Raw genomic sequence first — 20,690 nt, forward strand, 5'->3', positions numbered from 1 at the left:
AGCACACCTGAGTGACAGGCGCAAACGTTGATGCATCACGCTCCCCCATCTCGTTCTCCTGGGTGAGTCGGAATTCTCCCGGGGAACCTGCTGACACTTTGACACCCTGCTCTACTCCATCAGAAGAGGAAAACGTACTGCAGGCAGGCAGTTAACACTCTTCAGATGACACAGGTGTGGCAAAGAGGGGATGTCATTCCCTCAGAAAGGCTCCTCACAGAAGCACCTTGTTTCAGCTCTCACTCTTAGGGGAAGGGGAAAATAGACAGCCTTGCAGTCGCCTCTAACTCTGGTAACTTCCCGGGTTAATCTAAAGGGAGAGATGAAGCAGACATTTTAATCACGCATCATAACTCCATTTTATTACAACATCAAGGAAAACAGTGCAGGAGGAATGATACTAGAGATAAACAGAGATGAAGCCACTCAGTTGCATTGTCTACACCTTCCTATCAGGGAATAAATATCACGGGTCTCTGTACATGCATTGCAGGTCAGGTGTGCATGTGTGTATCATGTGCAGATGAATTCTCTCTAGGGTGTTGTTCTTTTAATTTCTTGATAGATGATGGTTGAATTCGGCGTCTTCTGGCAGACTAGGAAGGGACTCTCCCACTAGGACTGGGACCCAGCCTTTTTCTTCTGGAATTTTCTGAACTGCGACTGAATGGCCACCGCCGCACGTTCTGTCTCTGGCGCATCCATGTCAATGTCAAATTCTTCCTGAACTTTCTTCTGCCCATCTGTAGCAAGAGAGAACACAAGCGTGAGGGAGTCACTGAGCTGAGAGCCAGAAGGCAGACAGCCGCCCGTCGACCATGAAGCACACACTCACAGCCCCCGCAGAACACCTGGTTTGTAAGGTAAAGTGCAGCCGAGCATGTCCCAACCCCCATCGGAGCCCAGATTGGGCTGGTTTCTGGCTGCCCGAACTCTACACTTGCCAGAGACCATGACACTCAAGAACACAGTCCCAACTTCTCAGATATTTTCTGAGAAAATCTCTAATTTTCTATGTCTCGTGACCATGTTTTACAGTGTTAAAAATATTAGCTGTGCTTTTTCTGTTTCCTGATGCCTCATAGAGATATAGTTTTAATAATGCTACAGATGTTGACCCAGCAGACGACTGACATTCACACCAGCTCCGGGTTAAAGTCACTGGGTTTCTATGTATACATCCATTGCCAGTGACATTACTGATTGAATTAGGACTTCTGTCTTCATCAGTGTCACCAACGGATGACCCCATTTGACCTTCACAATTTGGCTGAACTTCCACGGGTCTTATGTTTTGTTGCAAGGAGGTACACTTAGCAATATATTTGCTATGCTGGAAGGCTTTAACTAATTCACACTGTAACGATCACAGAAAATAGGATATAAGCCAAAGGGAAGTGAAAACACGGGTTGACATTCTCTTCTTTGCTGAGCATCTGCTGACTTCTAGCCAAATGTAAAAACAAACAAATAAACAAAATCTTCCAGTCACAAAAGGGAAGAATCTTTACAACTCCTTCAATCTGATGAAAGTTAATCATCACAATTGCCAAGGCATCTTTTTAAATTTTTAAAAATTTAATACTTATTTATTTTTGAGAGAGAGAGAGGGAGCAAGTGGGAGAGAGGCAGAGAGAGAGGAAGACAGAGGATACGAGGTGGGCTTTGTGCTGTCAGTGGGGCTTGAACATGGGACTTGAAGTCACAAACCATGTGATCATGATCTGAGTTGAAGTCGGATGCTCAGCTGACTGAGCCCCCCAGGTGCCCCCAAGGCATCTTTTTTTTTTAATGTTTTTTAGTGTTTTATTTATTTCTAGGAGAGAGAGAGAGAGAGACAGCATGAGCAGGGAGGGTCAGAGAGAGAGGGAGTCACAGACTGAAACAGGCTCCAGGCTCTGAGCTGGCAGTCAGCACAGAGCCCGACGCGGGGCTCGAACCCACGAACCGCGAGATCATGATCCAAGCGAAAGTCGGACGCTTAACCGACTAAGCCACCCAGGCGCCCCAAGGCATCTTTTTAAAAAATATACAGGCCCAGGGCCCCACTCCAGACTCTGAGCTGCACTGGGAAGAGACCCTGATAGCCAGACCAAGTCACCTGAGTCAGTAGCCCTGGGGGAGGGCCACACAACCCTACTTTATAAAAGGCTCTCGAGTGATCCTAAGATGCGGACAGAGTTGAGACACAACTACTCTGTCGACAGATGAAGTGCAAAATAAGGCCCTGGAATTAGCTCAAGGCAGAACTGGGGATGGGACCCACCTCACAGCGCTTGGGTCAAGACCTCACTACCACCTAGACGTGTACCTGGAGCCCAGCAGTGTACGGGGCTCATCCACCTCGGAGTGGGAATGTCCGGGGCGTTTGAGGCAGGAGAGAAAGCCCCAGCCAGGTCGCAGGGACAGGGCTCTATTCCTGACTTTGTCACCAGGCAGGCTGAGTTCTCCCATTCACTCACTTCCTCTCTCAGCAACTTTGGATAATAATGTTCAGGCAGCAACCCTGACAAAGTGGAGGACAAGTGATCCCTTTCAAGGGAAGCAGATTTGTTCTTCCTGCTCATTCTCTCTCTTAGGTGAGCGATAAATAGATGACAGATGATTGATAGATAGATAGATGATAGATAGATAGATGATAGACAGATGATAGATAGATGATAGATAGATAGATGATAGATAGATAGATGATAGATAGATAGATAGATGATAGATAGATAGATAGATGATAGATAGATAGATAGATAGATGACAAATGATAGATAGATAGATAGATAGATAGATGATAGATAGATGATAGATAGATAGATAGATGATAGATAGATAGATAGATGATAGATAGATAGATAGATAGATAGATGATAGATAGATAGATGACAGATGATAGATAGATAGATAGATGATAGATAATTAGATAGATAGATGATAGATAGATAGATAGATGATAGATAGATAGATAGATAGATAGATAGATAGATAGATAGATAGATGATAGATAGATAGATGATAGATAGATAGATGATAGATAGAGATAGATATGATAGATAAAAATAATAGATAGATGATAGGTAGATATAGATAGACAGATAGATAGATAATTCATAGATAGGAATATAAATTGACATGAGTTACCCCTTATTTCAGGTGCACCTGGTTATGGGGCATTTACTTTGCAGACCCTTAAGCAGATTCCTGTCAATTTTACCAGAGCCTAAGCAGTTTCTGCTTAGATCCCTTCAATCTCACCTCATCTGGGAGGAGAGACCACTGGTTTGCAAGCCTTGCCAGACTGACCGGTCCGTGGCCTCAATCAGTACAACTGTTTTCCTCTGTCCCAGATTGGCTGCCAATGTCCAAAAGCGCAGGGAATGTGAAGAGCCCCAGTGTCCAGGGAACATTGGGGACCATCTTCTTCTAACCCACAAGAGACCAGATGATACGGAGGACACTCATGGGCTTGTCTTGTGCTGCATCGACAACGTTTTAAAGGGCATTGCAGGGGGGCGCCAGGGTGGCTTAGTCGGTTAAGCGTCCGACTTTCGCTTAGGTCATGATCTCGCGGTTCGTGGGTTCGAGCCCCACGTCGGGCTCTGTGCTGACTGCCAGCTCAGAGCCTGGAGCCTGTTTCAGTCTGTGACTCCCTCTCTCTCTGACACTCCCCTGCTCACGCTGTCTCTTTCTCTCTCTGTGTCTCTCTCCTAGAAATAAATAAAACATTTAAAAAAATTTTAAAAAAAAATAAAGGGCATTGCAGGAAATCTACTAATAGAGCCACTGTCAGGGCAGGAGTTTCCTGAGGCTCATTTCAGGACCTTAAAGGTGTTCCATTAACATCATCACACGAGCCTGGGGGGTGGGAAAGTGTCTGGCAAACCTGAGCTGTGACCGCTGCAGCTCACATGCTCCCAGCAACGGGCCCTCTGCACCGACCAGAGTGGTGATAACGCCTTCAGCACTAGGACTGGTCAGAAGACGGTTCAGACCTCCGCATCCTCTTCCTCCCTGAAGATGCCCTACATCTCTGGTGTGTCATGATCACAAAGTGGGACACCAGCTCCCCTTCAGGGGACACGGAAGACCTTCCAGTCTTAAAACTCCGCAACCTGAAGCCTTTGAACAGTCTGACTCATCCTTCCCCTTAATAATAATGAAGAAAACAGCAATATTATTTTTTGATAAATGATAAAGGAAGGTGTGGAAAGTTATGTATATTTAGGAAATGCATGAGATTGTAAAGACAGGTCATAAAAATAAATTTCGCAATCTCATTTGAAACTAATATCTTCAGCCAAAAGTGATTTACACATTCCTCCCTAGTTGAGAAAATATTACAATGTTTAAAAAGAAAGCATGAGAGGTGCCTGGGTGGCTTAGTCGGTTAAGCGTCTGACTTTCTCTTGGGTCATGATCTCGCAGTTCGTGGGTTCGAGCCCCGCGTCGGGCTCTGTGCTGACTGCCAGCTCAGAGCCTGGAGCCTGTTTCAGTCTGTGACTCCCTCTCTCTCTGACCCTCCCCTGCTCACGCTGTCTCTCTCTCTCTCCTAGAAATAAATAAAACATTAAAAAAATAATAAAAAAATAAAAAGAAAGCATGAATACTTCAGGAATGGTTACCTTCTGTTTACTTGGTAGAGCCAAGCATCCCCTGCAGAAGGTCTGATGCTGCTGCTCCTCCCACTGGGATTTATAAAGCAGAGGAGGGGGGCCCCGAATGTGGCGGCGAAGGAGTAACTAGTTGCATTTGGTGGCTCAGGGTTCACTGCAAATGATGTAAGTGTCTGCAGACAGCTCTGTGTGGTCCTTAGACTAGGAAAGCACAGCTCTGAGCACAGCAGGAGGGGAGGGGCGGGGGGAAGGGCATCCAGAGGGACCACGGCCCTCAGGGCCGCTCTGCGTCTGTAAGCTTCAAGCCCTGCAGAAATAGAGTCACCGAGTTGCCCCAGAAGGTCCCCTCCTACCCTCCAGATGAGGGCACAGCAACGGGATGCAGGCGGCTGTGTGAGCTCCTCCCTTCCCCATCACTCCGGGGCAGAGGTGCCCAGTAGCAGCACCAGGGGCCTGTTCTGTTGCTCAGAGAGGGGACTTGGACCGTGTCTGCATGGGGGAGGGGGACAGGACGTGCCCCGAGGGTATGCTCCCTGCAGGACACACCCCAGCCTGCACCCCACATTATGGTTCTTCACAAGCAATCACTACCTTGTTCTTTCTCTCCTCCTTGGTTTGCGGTCCCTCCCTCTATGACAGTGTGAGCTCCGTGAGGTCAGGGGCTTCATCTGTCTTGTTCCAGAAGCTCACACAGGGAAGCACATAGTAGGTGTTCAGTTAGTGACCGTTAACTGCAAGTGAGTCTGGTAATGAAGATGACAGGACGCTGTCGTGTGCTGCCTCTATCTCAGGACTAGTCAGTTGCCCTCAGTGGTAACCATCTCACCCCCACGAGGGACGGTTCCTCACCCCCACTTCCACCACCAGAATTCTAAAGAGGGAGGCTGGGAGGTGCCACGGCAAAGTCTCCATGGGGCCGGCTGAGGGGCACTGTCCACAGAGGGCTTGGTGGACAAGTTGGAAAATGTGGCCACACTGCAGTGACATATGGAGGCATCGTTGGGTGGGGGGGGTTGCCACGGGGAATGGTCAGGGCCTGGGTAGAGAGAAGGACTCACAAGCATCAGGGGTGAGCTCTGGGTGGGCTTTTAAACCCCTCTGTGCCTAGAACAGTGCCGGTCGTCAGTGCCCGGTCAGGAGAGGCAGCCTCACATCAGGCAGACAATGCCCTCCCTCCTTCTCTGGGGTAAGGATGACTCCCTCCCAGCCCTCAGGTCCTCCTGGTCCCACTGAGGCAGCTGGCAGAAGCAGAGCCTGTGGGTCCAGGTAGAGTGATTTGGGGTGTGCCCCACCGCTCTGTGACTCTCATGACGGCTCACAGGCACTCTGGGTCTCAGTCTGCCCATCTCCAGAATGGGAGAGGTAAAATCATTTTTAAAAGCCAGTTGCACCTATCCGCCAGTATTATGTGCCGATCAAGGCCATGTTGGAAATGGAAATATTGGCCCAATGGTGTTGAGCAGGACACGCAAAGCAGGTGAAGGGTGGGGGGGGAGTGAGGCGGTCACATGGCTTTCCAGCCACCAGGTCCTGCACCTGCTCAGACCTTAAGTTGTTCGGGGCCTCGTGAGGAGGAGATGAGGAGGGGAAGGGAATGAATGCTTCCCAGCAGGGCCAGCCACGCACCATCGCATGCATCTAGGAGGCAGCAGCACTGAGGGGTCAGGCCCTCCCCAGCCTCTTGGATGGCAGGTGGCGTTTGCTGCGTTTGTGACTTCATGTCCTCGCTCAGCAGCATAAGGCCCAGAGGCTTTACCAAAAGACAGGCGCAGCCCACAACTCACAGCTCGTGTAAACGCAGACCTGAGTCCCCAGTCTCCGTCACTAGGAGGCACTGCAGGCGCCCAGCCCCTCTGCGCGGCTTGTCTCTCTCCGGAGGGACAGTAGATTTGCATGAGCAGCCGGGAAAGGTGTGCTGTTACAGTCTCCAGACCAGCCCCCTGTAGCCGCTGCCCGGATTCTTCTGCCTGTCCCTTCACAAAGATGTGTGCCTCCTACAGCTGGCGGGGTGGGCTCCCCGACGTGTTTATCCAGGATCCCACCTCTGGGAGCAGGCAAAGGCATGGCCACCCTGCCCCTGACAGTGGCCTGAGTGAGCAGGGTTTCACCAGAGCACTTTGTAACCTGCCTGCTGCTGTGTGTTGGAGTCTTATCATTTCTGTGCGTCCCTCTGTGAAGAAATTCTGAGGCCGGCCAGGAGAATGGTCAAGAGGCTATTCATACCAATAAACTGGTTTCATATAAAAAGTTGATGGGAACCAGCTCCCCCAGGGAATGGGAGGGAACCCAACTTTCTGACCGTGCAGCTCAGGAGCTCCCCCATAACTGGAATGTCCTGTGAGCCCAGGTGGGCCAGGAACCCCCCACCCTGAGACCCACAGATTTCACCCAGCTCTGGCAGCTCCATTACCCAGCAGGCTTGGTCTCAAAGGTAAGGGTCCTGGGCCATTACTATCTACTCTGTTATCTACCTGCCCTTCCATTTGCCACCTCCTCAGTCCATGCATCTACCCGTCTTCTCTCACCACTTCTCTCTCAGAACAAGGAGCATAAGTGCACAACAGTCCCACACGATTAGACTTTTTCCCTGGGCAGAAACCTCATCGGAGCACCAAGCACACCGCAGAGCCCAGCGATGGCCATCAACCGTGCCCCCCCAAGCTCAGGAGTCTCGTGATTCAGTGCTGTCGTGACCTCCCCTCCCCAGGAAATAACGCAGCACTATTCAGATTTAGTCTTTGCACTACCGTAGATATTTCTTATACTATTTCTCTGAAATATTGCCTTTTCCTTGCAGACACCGAGATAGAAAGCAGCCTTGCTATTTTGGATTTTATTATGCCATAAGAGACGTTCAGGTAGCCGTGCTTAAAGATGCCGTTGTCATAAGAACCACTCTTCGCTGAACATTAAGTAGGTCCTCCCTCATAGATTTAAGTGGATTTTCTTTTACAGATCATTTGATGGCAAATGTGAAATAGAGACTCATAAATATAAAAGGAAGGAGCTACTACCAGTTCAAGACATTCCCAAATGAATATCACAAGTATCTGGTATCGCCATGAAAATCTACCGAAGGGGAACATGGTTTGACATACGACAATACCATTTACGTGCATCTATTCTAAATTTTTTTTTAATGTTCACTTATTTTTGAGACAGAGCATGAGTGGGGAAGGAGCAGAGAGAGGGAGACACAGAATTTGAGGCAGGCTCCAGGCTCTGAGCTGTCAGCACAGAGGGGCTGACAAGCAGGGCTTGAACCCATGAACCAAGAGATCATGACCTGAGCTGCAGTCGGTGCTTATCCGACTGACCCACCCAGGCGCCCAGCGTGCATCTATTCTAAAAAAAATGCAGAACTAGCAATAGAGTAAGTGGTCATCAAGTCAGGGCGAGGGCCCATCAGCAGGTGCTTACTGAGCACCTGTGTTAGTCCGCAAAATTACTACAAAGTAGCCCAGACCAGACAGCTTAGATGAGGGACATTTGTTCTCGCTCAGTTCTGGAAGCTGGAAGTCTGAGACCAACATGTCAGCAGGTTTGGTTTTTTCTGAGACATCTCTCCTTGGCTTACAGACAGCTGCCTGCCTACTGTCTCCAAACGTGGTCTGGCATCTCTTTGCCTTCTTAGAAGGACACCAGCCAGACACCGTAAAACCTCATTTTAATGTAATCACCTTATTTAAGTCCTTATCTCCAAATACAACATCATTCTGAGGCAATGGGGGTCAGAGCTTCTGCATATAAATCAGGGGGGACACAATTCCATCTCTAACAACAAACCTAACTTTGGGTTCCATAGGTTCTAAAGTAGCTTTTGTATTCTTTCCGTTGTCTGGCTTCTGCATTCTCGAGAGCTGCAGGAAATGTCCATTGTCCCCATTTTACGAAGGTGCAGCGACCATCACATGCCTCGCCGAGATCACTCTGTGAGCACTGGCCGAAGGCTGATTCGGAAGCCCCGCCTCTCTCCCAATCTTGTTTTTATCTACAGTGTTGCGTGACTTTCAGATGCTTAGAGGCCAAGTTGACAGCCTTTCTTATGGACCAGTTCATTTTGCTTAGGGGGAGAGAAAATCATAAATGGTCCAAGCTAAACACACGATACAGTCAACCAGTTTTTGCACAATCTGTTTGTTGAGTGGGCAGTCCAGGAGAATGTACACCTAATCCCATCATTCAGCAAACGGTCTAAAATGCCTAGTAGGGGTTCCTCACTGCTCCAGGGGCCGAGAGAAGGAGCAGAGAACCAGCCCCAAACCCTGCTGCTGTCTTGGGGGAGCACAGAAAATAAAAAGGTAAATGTACAAGTAAGTAACAGAATTGTATAAATTCCAAAATTACGGCTTGTGCGCGCGCGCGCGCGTGCGTGCGTGTGTGTGTGTGTTACAAGGTCAGGGAAGGAGACAAGGTTAGGGTACGAGGCCTGTCCCCAAAGACAGCCTAAGACCCCTCTATCTGCCCAGGAGGGAGGGGCGGCAGGGGCCCTCTGCTCCTGAGAATCAACACGTTTTAAAAAATTATTCTCCATCCGTGCATTAGCAGTCTTAGTCTCAGACTTCAAATAATTAGCATAAATTCTTTAGAAATTATCAGACATGTAGTCATCCAGAGCATAACGGATCTATTCCTGGATCCTGTGACAGCCCAGGATTCTGATAAAAAGTTTGAAATCCAGCATCATTCAAAAATATACCATATTAACCCTCATCGAGAGAATTCTCAAATATATTTGTCCCTGAGTTTATGATGATGTAGAGTCATTGCCTAGAGGTACTGGCAATAAGTCGTGAACATCGGGGCTTGCAGACACACACACACGCAAATACACGCACGCACACACACACTCATTTACATGCTTATAACTCTCCATACTTGAAGAGCTATTTTATAGAAACAAATTACCTCCTAAGTCCTCATCCTGTAGATCAGAAATTTGCGCATAAGCAGTAAATTGGGATATAATTGTCCTGAGTAGGAGTTTGCCTTGATTAGGAGGCACAGCTCAGAGCCTATTATAAAAGGACCTAAATTTTAGCACACCATAAAGAAATAACAGCCATTTAACCTAAGTGTGCCTTGCAAATGGGGTATTATAATACTAGAGTTCTTAGAATCCCCTACCTTCTTTCAAAGTATAATACTAACTTGGAAAGAATTAGCATCTGTCCATTGTGTTACCGTTGATGTACTTACACTAACTGATACAGGGCAGCTATGGGACCCCGGGGCCTCTTAACTGGCTCTCCACCCTTTCCCGCACCGGAGCCACCTACCTATTGGTCACGGACACCCAGTATGGCTTCCTTCCTAAGGACACAAACCCAGGCCTTCGAGGCAACGAAAGCAAAGAGAGAAACCAGAAAACCAAGCAAAGATTGGAATTTGTATCCTTTAAGACTCAAGCTGAATCAAAATATACCCAGAGAGGGGCGCCTGGGTGGTTCAGTCAGTTAAGCATCCGACTTCGGCTCAGGTCATGATCTCACTGTTCATGGGTTCAATCCCCGCGTTGGGCTCTGTGCCGACAGCTCAGAGCCTGGAGCTGCTTCGGATTCTGTGTCTCCCCCTCTCTCTCTGACCCTCCCCTGCTCATGCTGTCTCTATCTCTCTCTCAGAAATAAATAAAACGTTAAAAAATATATATACCTGGAGAACAAGGCACGTAGTGTTAGAGAAGGGGTCACGTACTCCCCTCCCAAAAATAATAAAGATAAACTTGTACACCTAGTTCCAAAAAATGCTGGCATCAAGCATCCATGTTATGAAATGGCAATAAAACAACAACATGACGGCATGTTCTTTCAAAACCTGGGGGGAAAGCCAGTTCGGCTTGAGATAGAGCAGTTCTCCCTCCGTGGTTGGGCAGGAGTGTGGAATCTCAGCAAGCGGGGACGGGAGCTCTGAGCTCCAAGCGGTTTCTCGTTCCTGCCCACTGGCTCAGGATTTGTTGAACAGGGGCTGCTGGTGCGGAGAATTGCAATTTTCCAGGTCTTGGCTAAGCGGCAGAGATTAATGAGCAAGGTCAGGCATTAGTAGCCACGGAGAGGGGGTGTCTGCATCTGTTGTGTTCTCACACCGGATAAACACACATTTCCCGCTTCTTCTGACTTTCCACACTATGTTAGCACCTTTTTCGTACTTAGGGCTTTTTTCCCCAAGACTGGGAAATTCTCCCTTGTCCTAAAATAGAGGCATTCTGCAACCCACAGTCTCCTTTGGTCAAAACGGGCTGTTGTTAATGCAAAGCCTAATTTGGTCAGCTGACAGTGATGGCTCACTTCCAGCTTCTGAGTCCTCTGCTTCAATTTCGTGGCTGCCCTGGCCTACCTCCATGCGCCTTGCTTATATAAGATGACTACCCGGCCGGGGCATTTAAGTAATCTAATGGATGTACATATGCACTGCTGAGATCAAATTTTCCCCCCAAATTCATTAAGCCCAGCAAGAGTACAAACAAAAAGATATAAATATCATTGAAAAACCTAACTTTTCTACTGGAAAGGCAAAATTGCTCCTCCTTGTATTAGTCTGCTGGGGCTGCATAACAAAGTAACACCGGCTGGGAGTTTAAATGACAGAAATGTATTTGCTCATGGTCTAGAGGCTGGAGGTCTGAGATTGAGGTGCATGCAAGGTTTTGTTCCTCTGAGGCCCCTTTCCTGGGTAGGCAGACCCCACCTGCTCCCTGTGTCCTCACATGGCCACCCCTCTGTCTGCGTCTCTGTCCTGATCTCTACTCATGAGAACACCGGTCGTGTTGCTAATTAACCAATTGTGACCTTAATTCTGTCTTTAAAGACCCTGTCTCCAAATACAGCCACGTTCTGAAGTACCAGGGGTCAGGGCTTTATCATATGACTTTGGGGGGCGGGATGCACAATTCAGTCCACAGCACTAGACAAAATGCCCACATTTTCTAGGGGAAAAATATAAAGACAGACCGATGAGGTATGATGAGAAAGCTACATTAGGGAGAGCTCAAGTTCAATTTCCAACTGATTGAAATGTGGTCAGATTTGCCTTTCTGAGGTTCCAATGCTCCCCCTGTGTTTGAAATGGGAATGACAAGGAATTGAGACTTGTTTGCCTCTCAAGGTGTTTATAGGGAAAAGGAGAAAGGTGCCCTGGCCTACTTTGTAATGTATAAATGTATACATTGTATATATACATAAATGTATACAATGTATACTACAAGCGCAGGGCTCCTGCACACAGACTGGCCCCCCAAGGCCTCTCCTTCCACCGACTCCCTCTAGCATGGATGCTGAGAAGCTAGAGGAAATCCATTCCCAGCCGTCCTGGAAGTAGGAGTCCATCCCCCTCCCCTCCCCCCGGCCCAGGCCTAGGGCCAACCAGGCAGGTGCATTGTGGCAGGATCTGAGAAGGCAGAAGTGAGCCCCGGGGGTGGCAAACAAACACAGAAAGCGCCCACCTGGGGTAAGCACAGAGGCGAGGCATTGGCTTTCTCTGCGGCAGCCACAGGGACATCTATTGGTCTGTGTCTGATGCCTCAGTTGGGGCTTCTGCTGGGCCATGACTTCTGCCTGTGGTTGGGTATTTCTGGATGCATCGTTCCCGGCTGTGCATGGGACAGGCTGGCTTCTCTGCCTCTCAGAAAGTCTGTAAGCGTCGATACCCTGTAATAAGCCCCTTCTACTGAATCTACAAGACTGTATTCTATTATCTGTGCCATCATCTGCTGCAGACACACCTAGTTTATATGAGGGCAGGGAGGTTGGGGGTGTCATGTAAGGAAAGGGGGTCATTCCCTATATGCTCAGGGATCAGAGAACAGGCTTCCATTTTATTTGTGTAGAAAACATTTTAGTGCTTACGTGAGAATGGCTTGAATCGAGGAAGGCAAATGAGAATCCTTGCAGAGATGAGAATAGCACACCAAATATTTCTTTCCTCTTCTGAGCGCATGCAAAGAATGACAATTCCTTCCCAGGAAACGGCAGCTAACTTCCCTAACAGCAAACCCCTCAGAAAAGCCACAGGAAGGTTTGCCTTCCTTCACATGCTGACAAAGAAAAATGACTTCAGGCTAGTTGGGAGGATGGAGGCAAACAGTCATCCATCACCTTAGACCAAGCAAGCCGGCCAGATATGTCAGTGCTCGAGAAACTCTGTGAGCAGAAATGTATCATGGCCGAGTCTGCTCCTTGCCTCCACTTATCTCCTGTCCCTTAGTTATAAACCCCTTATTTGGAGCTGAGGACATAAGTACCCAGAACTAGGTTTCCAGCCTCCTTGGTGTTGGGTGTGGCCATTCAAATAGGTTCGGGTTGATATGACATGGGTAGGAAAAGAGAAATCTGCTTTAGAGAAAGCTGACAGTCTTTGCCCTTTTCTCTTATTCCTATCCGCTTTCTGCTAGCTGGAATGCAGATGCAATGACTAGTGCTCAAGCAGCCATTTTGGGCCATAAATTAAGAGTCTTCTGTTGAGGATGGCAAAAAGTAATACAACTGTTTGAAACTCCTTGAAACTACTCTGACTGCCCTCAAGTACCTACCTTTTATATGAGATAGAAATAAACCTTATTATTTAAGCTGTTGCTATTTTAGGGTTTCAGCTTCTTGTAGATGAACCTCATGTACTTACACATATATTATAGAGGCACATGATTCATTTTAACTCATTTCAGGCTGATGACATGCATTCAAATGTATATCACTGTGCATGGTATGGCTATATTTTTCCCTTGACTGTATGCTTTTTCTTCTGATGTGCACATCTGTCCAATTTCTGATGTGGATAGCCATTCCCTATAGCACTTTATAGTTTTAAAATCTCAGTATTTGGGGGACTCTGAGTGGCTCAGTCGGTTAAGCATCCGACTTCGGCTCAGGTCATGATCTCACAGTTCGTGGGTCAGAGTCCCGCATCGGGCTCTGCGCTGACAGTGAGGAGCCTGCTTAGGATTCTCTCTCTCCCTCTTTCTGTCCCTCCCTCACATGCTCTCTCTGTCTCTCAAAATAAGTAAATAAACTTTAAAAAATAATTACAACAACACCTCAGGATTTTTACAGAAGTATTTCCATATTCGGTAACTTTTGCCAATCGTTACTCTCAGGCTCTCTTACTTTATGGTTTGTACCTCCACAGCCTTTCCCTTCCAGCTTGTGAAAGCATGTAACTTGAAATGCTTGAATGTGAGTTTTCCTTAATCAGGGTTCAGCCTACACCCTTCATTCTGCTCCGGGCCCATTTTTTTCTTCTTTCAGAGCTTTGACATATTAGTGATTTTTCCTTTCCTTTATATTACCTGGTTTTACCATTTCTGAAGGGGGGGGGATCTTCTTGTGGTCGTTTGCCCCAGCTGCTAAGCTTCCAAGTTTTACAGGATTAAATGCTGAAGATTTCAGCACCATGGAGAATATTATCAAGGCCTCCAGGTTTAAAACAAAAGAAAATGCAATCATAATCACAGGGCATCTTCAAGAACCCACAAAGAAGCAATTGCTCACCTCATTAATTTAGAAGACTGACTTGAGTGCACCAAGTTTCTGGACACCNGAGGACTTGCCTTTGGAGAAAAAGGAGGTAAGGCAAACGGATTGCCTTCCAGACTCAGTGAGGCTCATAGAGGTCTACAGACCAGACAAGCCCCAGGCTGTTGTGAAGTAGCAGCGAGGACAGAAAGAACATTACACGTGTATCAAAGAGGGACCGACACCATATTCAGACTTTGGGCTGTGAGTCTCTTTTCCTTCCCTTTGCTCCACGGTGTTGCCTGGTGAGGGATGCCTTCCTCCAGACATGTGCCAGCAGCTGGCTTCAGCTCTGGCAGACATTGCTCTGTTCTTCCTGGACCCCCACGGGCTGCGCCATCTCACCAGACACATTCCCATCCTGGCTCTCAGCCCTGCGTCTCTAATCTGGGTGGACAGGCGTTTTCCTGAACGGATTCTCAGGGATTACAAACTCCCTTAGATGCACAGGACTATGGGCAGAAGCATCTGCTGTGTGTACAGAATTTGACTTTGGGGGCAACGCTCCAGATGACACCTCGAAAGGGGGTCTGGAAGCGGCAGCTAGAATCAGGTGCATGCCAGGTCCAGCTGCAGTCAAGCCGATTCACATGGCTGCTGCTTAAAATCTCACACTTGAGGCTGCCACCAACCTTGACTCCCCATCTGGTCATGCGTCGTTGCCTCACTTCACTCTGCACCTCTTGTTCACAGCGAGAAAGGAAGAAGAAGGATGAGATGCGACTATTCATGTCCCTGACTTCCCATACTTTAAATACCCTTCAAATGTCCTGAATGTGACCAAGCGTTCCATGTAGGGATACCCTAGGGACAGGGATGGCGTTTGCACTGAGGCGTGTGCCTCTCTTGAAAATGTGTATTTATGCATAAACAAAGATGGGGGCTGGGTTCCAGGATTTAAACTCCACGCATGCAGATGTCCTGACCCCACAAGCCTGTGCTTCCACATTCCTCTACGTATGTTTGACACACCGCTTCTATTTGCTTTCTCTAAATGGCACTCTCTTAGGAGCTCATGGCCAAGTACTTGCTGATTTGTTGGAAACTGCTTTTCAGAGGTGAGTCTGAAAAGCTTTGGATTGTTATTTTACTTACCAGGAAGATGGGTTCACATATTTGTAAAAAGAGAATAAAATCAAATATCCAAGCAGGAAAGAGGTTGTGTGGTATCTGGACCAAGCAGGTGGATGACACCTGGTACCCAGACTTGGAAGGACGGGCCAACAGTAGAGCTTTGGTTTGAGTTCTAAGCATTATTTAATAATAATGTTCTGACAACTCATCTCAAGGAGAAATGGAATAAAAAATGTATCCTCAGGTCGTGGTGAAGTTCCGAGGCTCCAGAAGGTTCTCCTACTGGGTTAGGCGAGCAAGCGCCCGGGAAAAATTCAGATGTGACTATGAATTTCTTAGATCTTGGTGATCCAAGAGCCATCACCACTGTTTAACCAAGGCTTTTTATGTGACATGGGGTCAGGAGAGTCATCAAAGTCACCTCCCTGCAAACAGAAGTCCTTACAGACCAAAAATAAAGCAGCGTATTTTTATTCCAAGAATTCCAGAAACAGAGAAATTTCCAGTGTCAGGCAACATGATCCAAACTTATTCAGTTTCTAAATAGCTTTTAAAAGAAAAACATCATTTTTTCAAAGGACCGGCATTAAAATGACATCCCCTGAAGCACTCTGATTATCGGCAGAGGTAATAGAAGCATTTCTGTCTAGATCAAAAATTTAGGCAGTGATAAAATATCCATTTTTGGTTACAGTAGCTCAAGGGAACATTAATGCAGGCTGATATCATGGAACTGATACGGGAAACCAATTTAGGCAGAGCATTGGGGGGAAATGTCTAACATCAGTCTGGTAGAGGATGGGAGTGGTCCCCGGAGCTGTGGTATCTGACCTTTCATTCAAGTCACTGTAAGCCGAACTGAAGAAATACACACCAGAGATATATTCTGCCAGCCGTGGATGGCCAGGGTGACCTAACAGTCTATTTCCATCCCAGATATGTAACTGGCAAGCCTTTATGGTTTTGTTCAACTTTGAAATGCGTGAACAGAACGAGACCGCACATTTTATGGGCAGGTAGCTCACCACGTCTCTTACGACACTATTCTAACCTTCCACCGACTAATCTCATTCGTAATTTCAAAATTATAGCTCGGCTCCTTCACACATTGCTGTAATTTAAAGTGTCAGTGGGCTGGGTTTGTAGAAAATGCCAGTAAGACATTTTTCAACACGTAGCTGTAACTCCATATTCAATTGCCAGGATCTGGAGGGGTGCTCGTTGGCAAGCCCATGCACGATTCCAGTAATTCATGGCACTGGGTGGCAATGCCTAAACCCGCAAGTGAAATGGTTACAAAGTTTCAAGAGAAAATTGGAAGCTTTCTGGCTGCAACACTGGGCTGGTAACAATTTAATTTCGGGGTAGCAGGAAGGCTGACCGCAACCACTTTCTGTGCCCAGGTGTGCCTGCCCCGTGAAGCCCTAGGAGGCCACCCGCTTTTGTATTCCTGGGATACGTGCACCTCTGTCGTCTACACCTGCCCGCACCAGGAGGCCGGTTACGGTCAGGCAGCCTAACTGCAAACCCGAATGCATACCGTGGAAATGTCCTGGGAAATAAGCCCTCTTTGCGAGTTCTGCAGGCAGCTACGTGGAAACGCAGGCTGCCCAAATAAAAGAACAAATTTCCCAACTTTGTTGAAATAGTTACATATTTGTTATCACATGTTCACAGCCGGTGAAAACCCTATGCAGATTCTGCTCACTGTATTTGCTTTCTCCTCGACTCCCTCCACCAAGAAATAGCATCATATTTCTGCTTGGGACTCGCAGGCAACATCCCCTCGATGGGTGCAGAAAATAAAATCCAAAGAAGTCAAACATCCTCAAGGGTCCCAGAAAGGGATGGCTGCAGGACCATAAAGGGTTAAAATTAGGAAGGGGCTATACAAGACAGTGTCCCACAGTGAGGAAAGGGACCTGAAAGATATGAAACTATTTGCCACAGATGAACCATCAGCCAATAGCCAAGCCACAAAGGGCGGGGGCAAGAAATGGGATCCACTCTGCCCACCCCTTCATGAGCAAGCAGAGACTCACACGTGGTTTTCCTGCCAGACCGTGCGGCCAAGCAGGTTCAGTAGCACTGCAATCGGGGCAACAGCCAAAAGCAAAGAAACACCTAAAAACGGCTGACTAAAACATCAAAATACTGCAGAGTAGGTGGCCAATTCATAGATGAACCCAGCAAAATTTGGATGCTAAACATTTCTTTATTTTCTCCTGAAGTTCCTACGAAATCTTGAATGCCACTATCTAGAGGGAATATTTAGTGAACTTTTTATGGCCAGAAAATGCATTATAATCTACAACACGCATCTTCATGGGCTGTTTCTGATGTCCTAGCCCATTGGCAAAGCCCACCGTAAAAACCACTCACTTTAAGGACTGGTGAGAAATTGCATTTGAGGGGAGTGCACCTCAGTTCAACCTGCCTATAGGTTTATGTTTGCCTCGAAACTCTGAAACTCTAAAATCTCAGAAAGATCGGGGCACTCAGGTGGCTCAGTTGGTTAAGTGTCTGACTTTGGCTCAGGTCATGAACTCTCGGTTCGTGGGTTCGAGCCCTGCATCGGGCTCTGTGCTGACAGCTCAGAGCTGGAGCTGCTTCAGATTCTGTGTGTGTCTCTCTCTCTGACCCTCCCCTGCTCATGCTGTCTCTCTCTCAGAAATAAATAAAACATTAAAAAAATTTTAAATCTCAGAAAGATCAGAGCCAAGAAGACTCATGGACTCTTGTGATTAGTACAACCAGTGACTCTACGCTGTGGGTAATGAGTTCACCGCGTTCAAAGGTCGATCTTGTTCCACTTAGGTCTGTGAGCTAATCGTGATGGGGAGAGTCTAAAGTGGAAATTACTTCGCTCACATCAGCACCCAGCCAGGGAAGCTTCTCTCTGACATCCAAGGACACTTTGCTTTCTAAATGAATGCTGGAGCACAGTTCAATTTTCAATTATCTTCAGGGTCTAGGACGGTGGAACGGTAAAAGAGAAGAATGTGTTTTAGAAATATTGAAGGGGCCACTTGCCAAGCACGAAAATGGCATCAAGCTTCCATTTTGCATCATCGTAAATTACTGGAAGGAGTATTCTCATAAACGTTGTGAAGGAGGCTGTGTCTCTGCCTTCCCACTTCCTACCCCTCACCCCCGTCTGGGTCTACGGAATCAGTACATCTTTCAGCCAATGTTGATTACTCGGTTCCAGGTCCCAACAGGAAAAAGGAAAGTGGCATCTGGCACGGGAAGATGATGGCAAGAAGTGTAAGGAACCTCAGGTCAGGAGCATCAACTACTCAGCTATTTTTTTCTGGGGGAGGGAGGTAAATTTCAAGGGAAATATAATTTTTTAAATTTTACTTAGGAGAGAGACCCAGGGGCCCCAGAAATACAATTTCTTAAAATGTCTCATTAAATTAAATCTAGTGATATGCAAATAATTAGCCTTCTCAATCACAAGCAACAATCTCTATTAAAAATAATAATAATAATAATAATAAGGGGCACCTGGGGGGCTCAGTCGGTTGAGCGTCCAACTTCAGCTCAGGTCATGATCTCACGGTTCGTGGGTTCGAGCCCCGCATTGGGCTCTGTGCTGACAGCTCAGAGCCTGGAGCCTGCTTCAGATTCTGTGTCTCCCTCTCTCTCTGCCCCTCCCCGGCTCACACGCTATGTCTCTCTCTCTCTCTCCCTCTTTCTCTCTCTCTCTCTCTCTCTCAAAAATAAACATTAAAAGAATTTTAAATAAAATAATAATAATAAATGTGCCTTCAAATTAATATTGGAAAAAGCAAAGTTTACAGGTAATTACATTTTATTTTATTCTATTTTTAAGTAGACTCCAGTGTGGGTCTTGAATTTATGACCCTGAGATCAAGACTTGAGCTGAGCTCGAGAGTCGGGTGCTTAACTAACAGAGGCACCCAGGTGCCTCAAATAATTATATTTAAATTCAACAGTCCCATAATATTGGTTATCCTTTTTTTTCCTGAACCTTCAAAGTATGGTTTATGTTAAGGGGCTCAGATCCTCCTCTCTGTGGGAAATGGCCTTCCCTGACATGCTGGAAAGAACAATTCCGCCGGCCATGTGGGGAAGGAGAGGGAAGAAGATCTTGGTTCTGGTTTGCACTTAATTGAAAGAAAGAGATGGTTGTTTCTCATATTTCTCAAGCCGCTGATCTTGCAGCTCCACATTTGAAGTTTAATTCAAGGTGCTGAAACTAAGGCCTGCAAGAGGGGCTGAAGGAAGGCAACCTGCTGCCGATCCCTCTCGAGGACAGTGGAGGCACACTTCAGCATCTCCTGTCTGGAATGTTCCTGGGGAGCGCTCAGCGCTGGTGTTCTCCCGGCTCCTCAGCCCCAGGCTGGCAGCCACTGTCCCAGACCTCCTGGGCAGCACCAGGGGTTACGGGCAGCGCCCCTTCTCCCCACTTCTCCTTTGGCTCAGGGCAGATGGGTGCAGACGGAGGCAGCTTTTCTGGAAGCCTTCAGGTTATGGTTTCCAGTCCCAGATCCCTGGAGGATGCCTGACCACGCCCCACCCCTGTTTGGTCTCTGGATGCCCCAAATCCCAAGAGGCTAAAACTGTGGTCCCTCCCTCCTGACCTGATAAACCTGACCTTGGAAGGGAGTGATGGTGCCCACTCTGTACATGCACGCACACACGCACACACGTGCGCGTGCGCGCGCGCGCGCGCACACACACACACACACACACACACACACACCAGCCTGGCTGCATTCCTGTTAAGATCCCCTCCCCCAGTCTTTGGCCACCTCCCTTTGCTCCTGAATGACACCTGAAGGGGTCTAGGGTGTCTTAAACTGACTATATGGAAAACACTACACTTTACAGGACAGCCTAATTGATCATTCAAAATAGATCTGACAGTTTTCCTTCCTTTAAAAACACTAAGCCAACCAATGACACCATACAATTAAAAGGATAATATTAATAGACCATCTTGCTTGCTTGCTTTTTTTTTTTTTTTTTTTTTTTTTTTTGAAACCAATCCACGATTTGTATAAAAATCCTGCTTGTTTTGTTTGTGTAAAGCTGCAACCACTTATATATTTAATTGGGGAAGACTGAGAAGGGCAACAGATGAGCTGGCCCAAGGCTTGGTGAGGAGAGTGCATGGGCAAAGACATATGCGGTCTTTCAACCTTTGCTCCTTGGGCCTGGGAGCCGCACCGGCCTCGCTGGGTGACAGTGACAGCGAGGAAACGGCAGCGTCTGCACAGCTCCTGCCATGAGAAACGAAAACTGGGATCTCCTTCTGCTACTACTGGCTCATGTTGGAGATGAGCTTGCGGATATTGACCAGGCCTCACAATATTCCAAATCAGACCGATATTCCGCACACAGATTGCTCATAAGGAAAAGCATATTCCTGCCTTTTCAAGAGATTTTAGATGGAAGCACTGTGAGTGATTGTCAAAAGGCTCTTCCTATGGGCCTTGCAGATCCAAGACTTAGATCATAAAGGGGGTTCAGAACACAA

General features: G+C 47.3%; 1 protein-coding gene across 1 annotated transcript in view; it reads right to left on the minus strand.

The window, feature by feature from the left end:
- Positions 1 to 334: 334 nt before the first annotated feature.
- The window catches only part of PCP4 (Purkinje cell protein 4), a 60,421-nt gene continuing 40,065 nt past the window's right edge, over positions 335 to 20,690 (minus strand). Inside the window, exon 3 of the mRNA XM_077765408.1 lies at positions 335 to 743. Coding sequence (XP_077621534.1) covers positions 616 to 743 — 128 coding nt within the window. The 3' untranslated portion in view covers positions 335 to 615. The remainder of the gene's footprint in view (positions 744 to 20,690) is intronic.

The sequence above is a fragment of the Crocuta crocuta genome, unplaced genomic scaffold, assembly GCF_008692635.1.
Source record: "Crocuta crocuta isolate KB4526 unplaced genomic scaffold, BGI_CrCroc_1.0 scaffold84, whole genome shotgun sequence".
Lineage (NCBI taxonomy): Eukaryota > Metazoa > Chordata > Mammalia > Carnivora > Hyaenidae > Crocuta > Crocuta crocuta.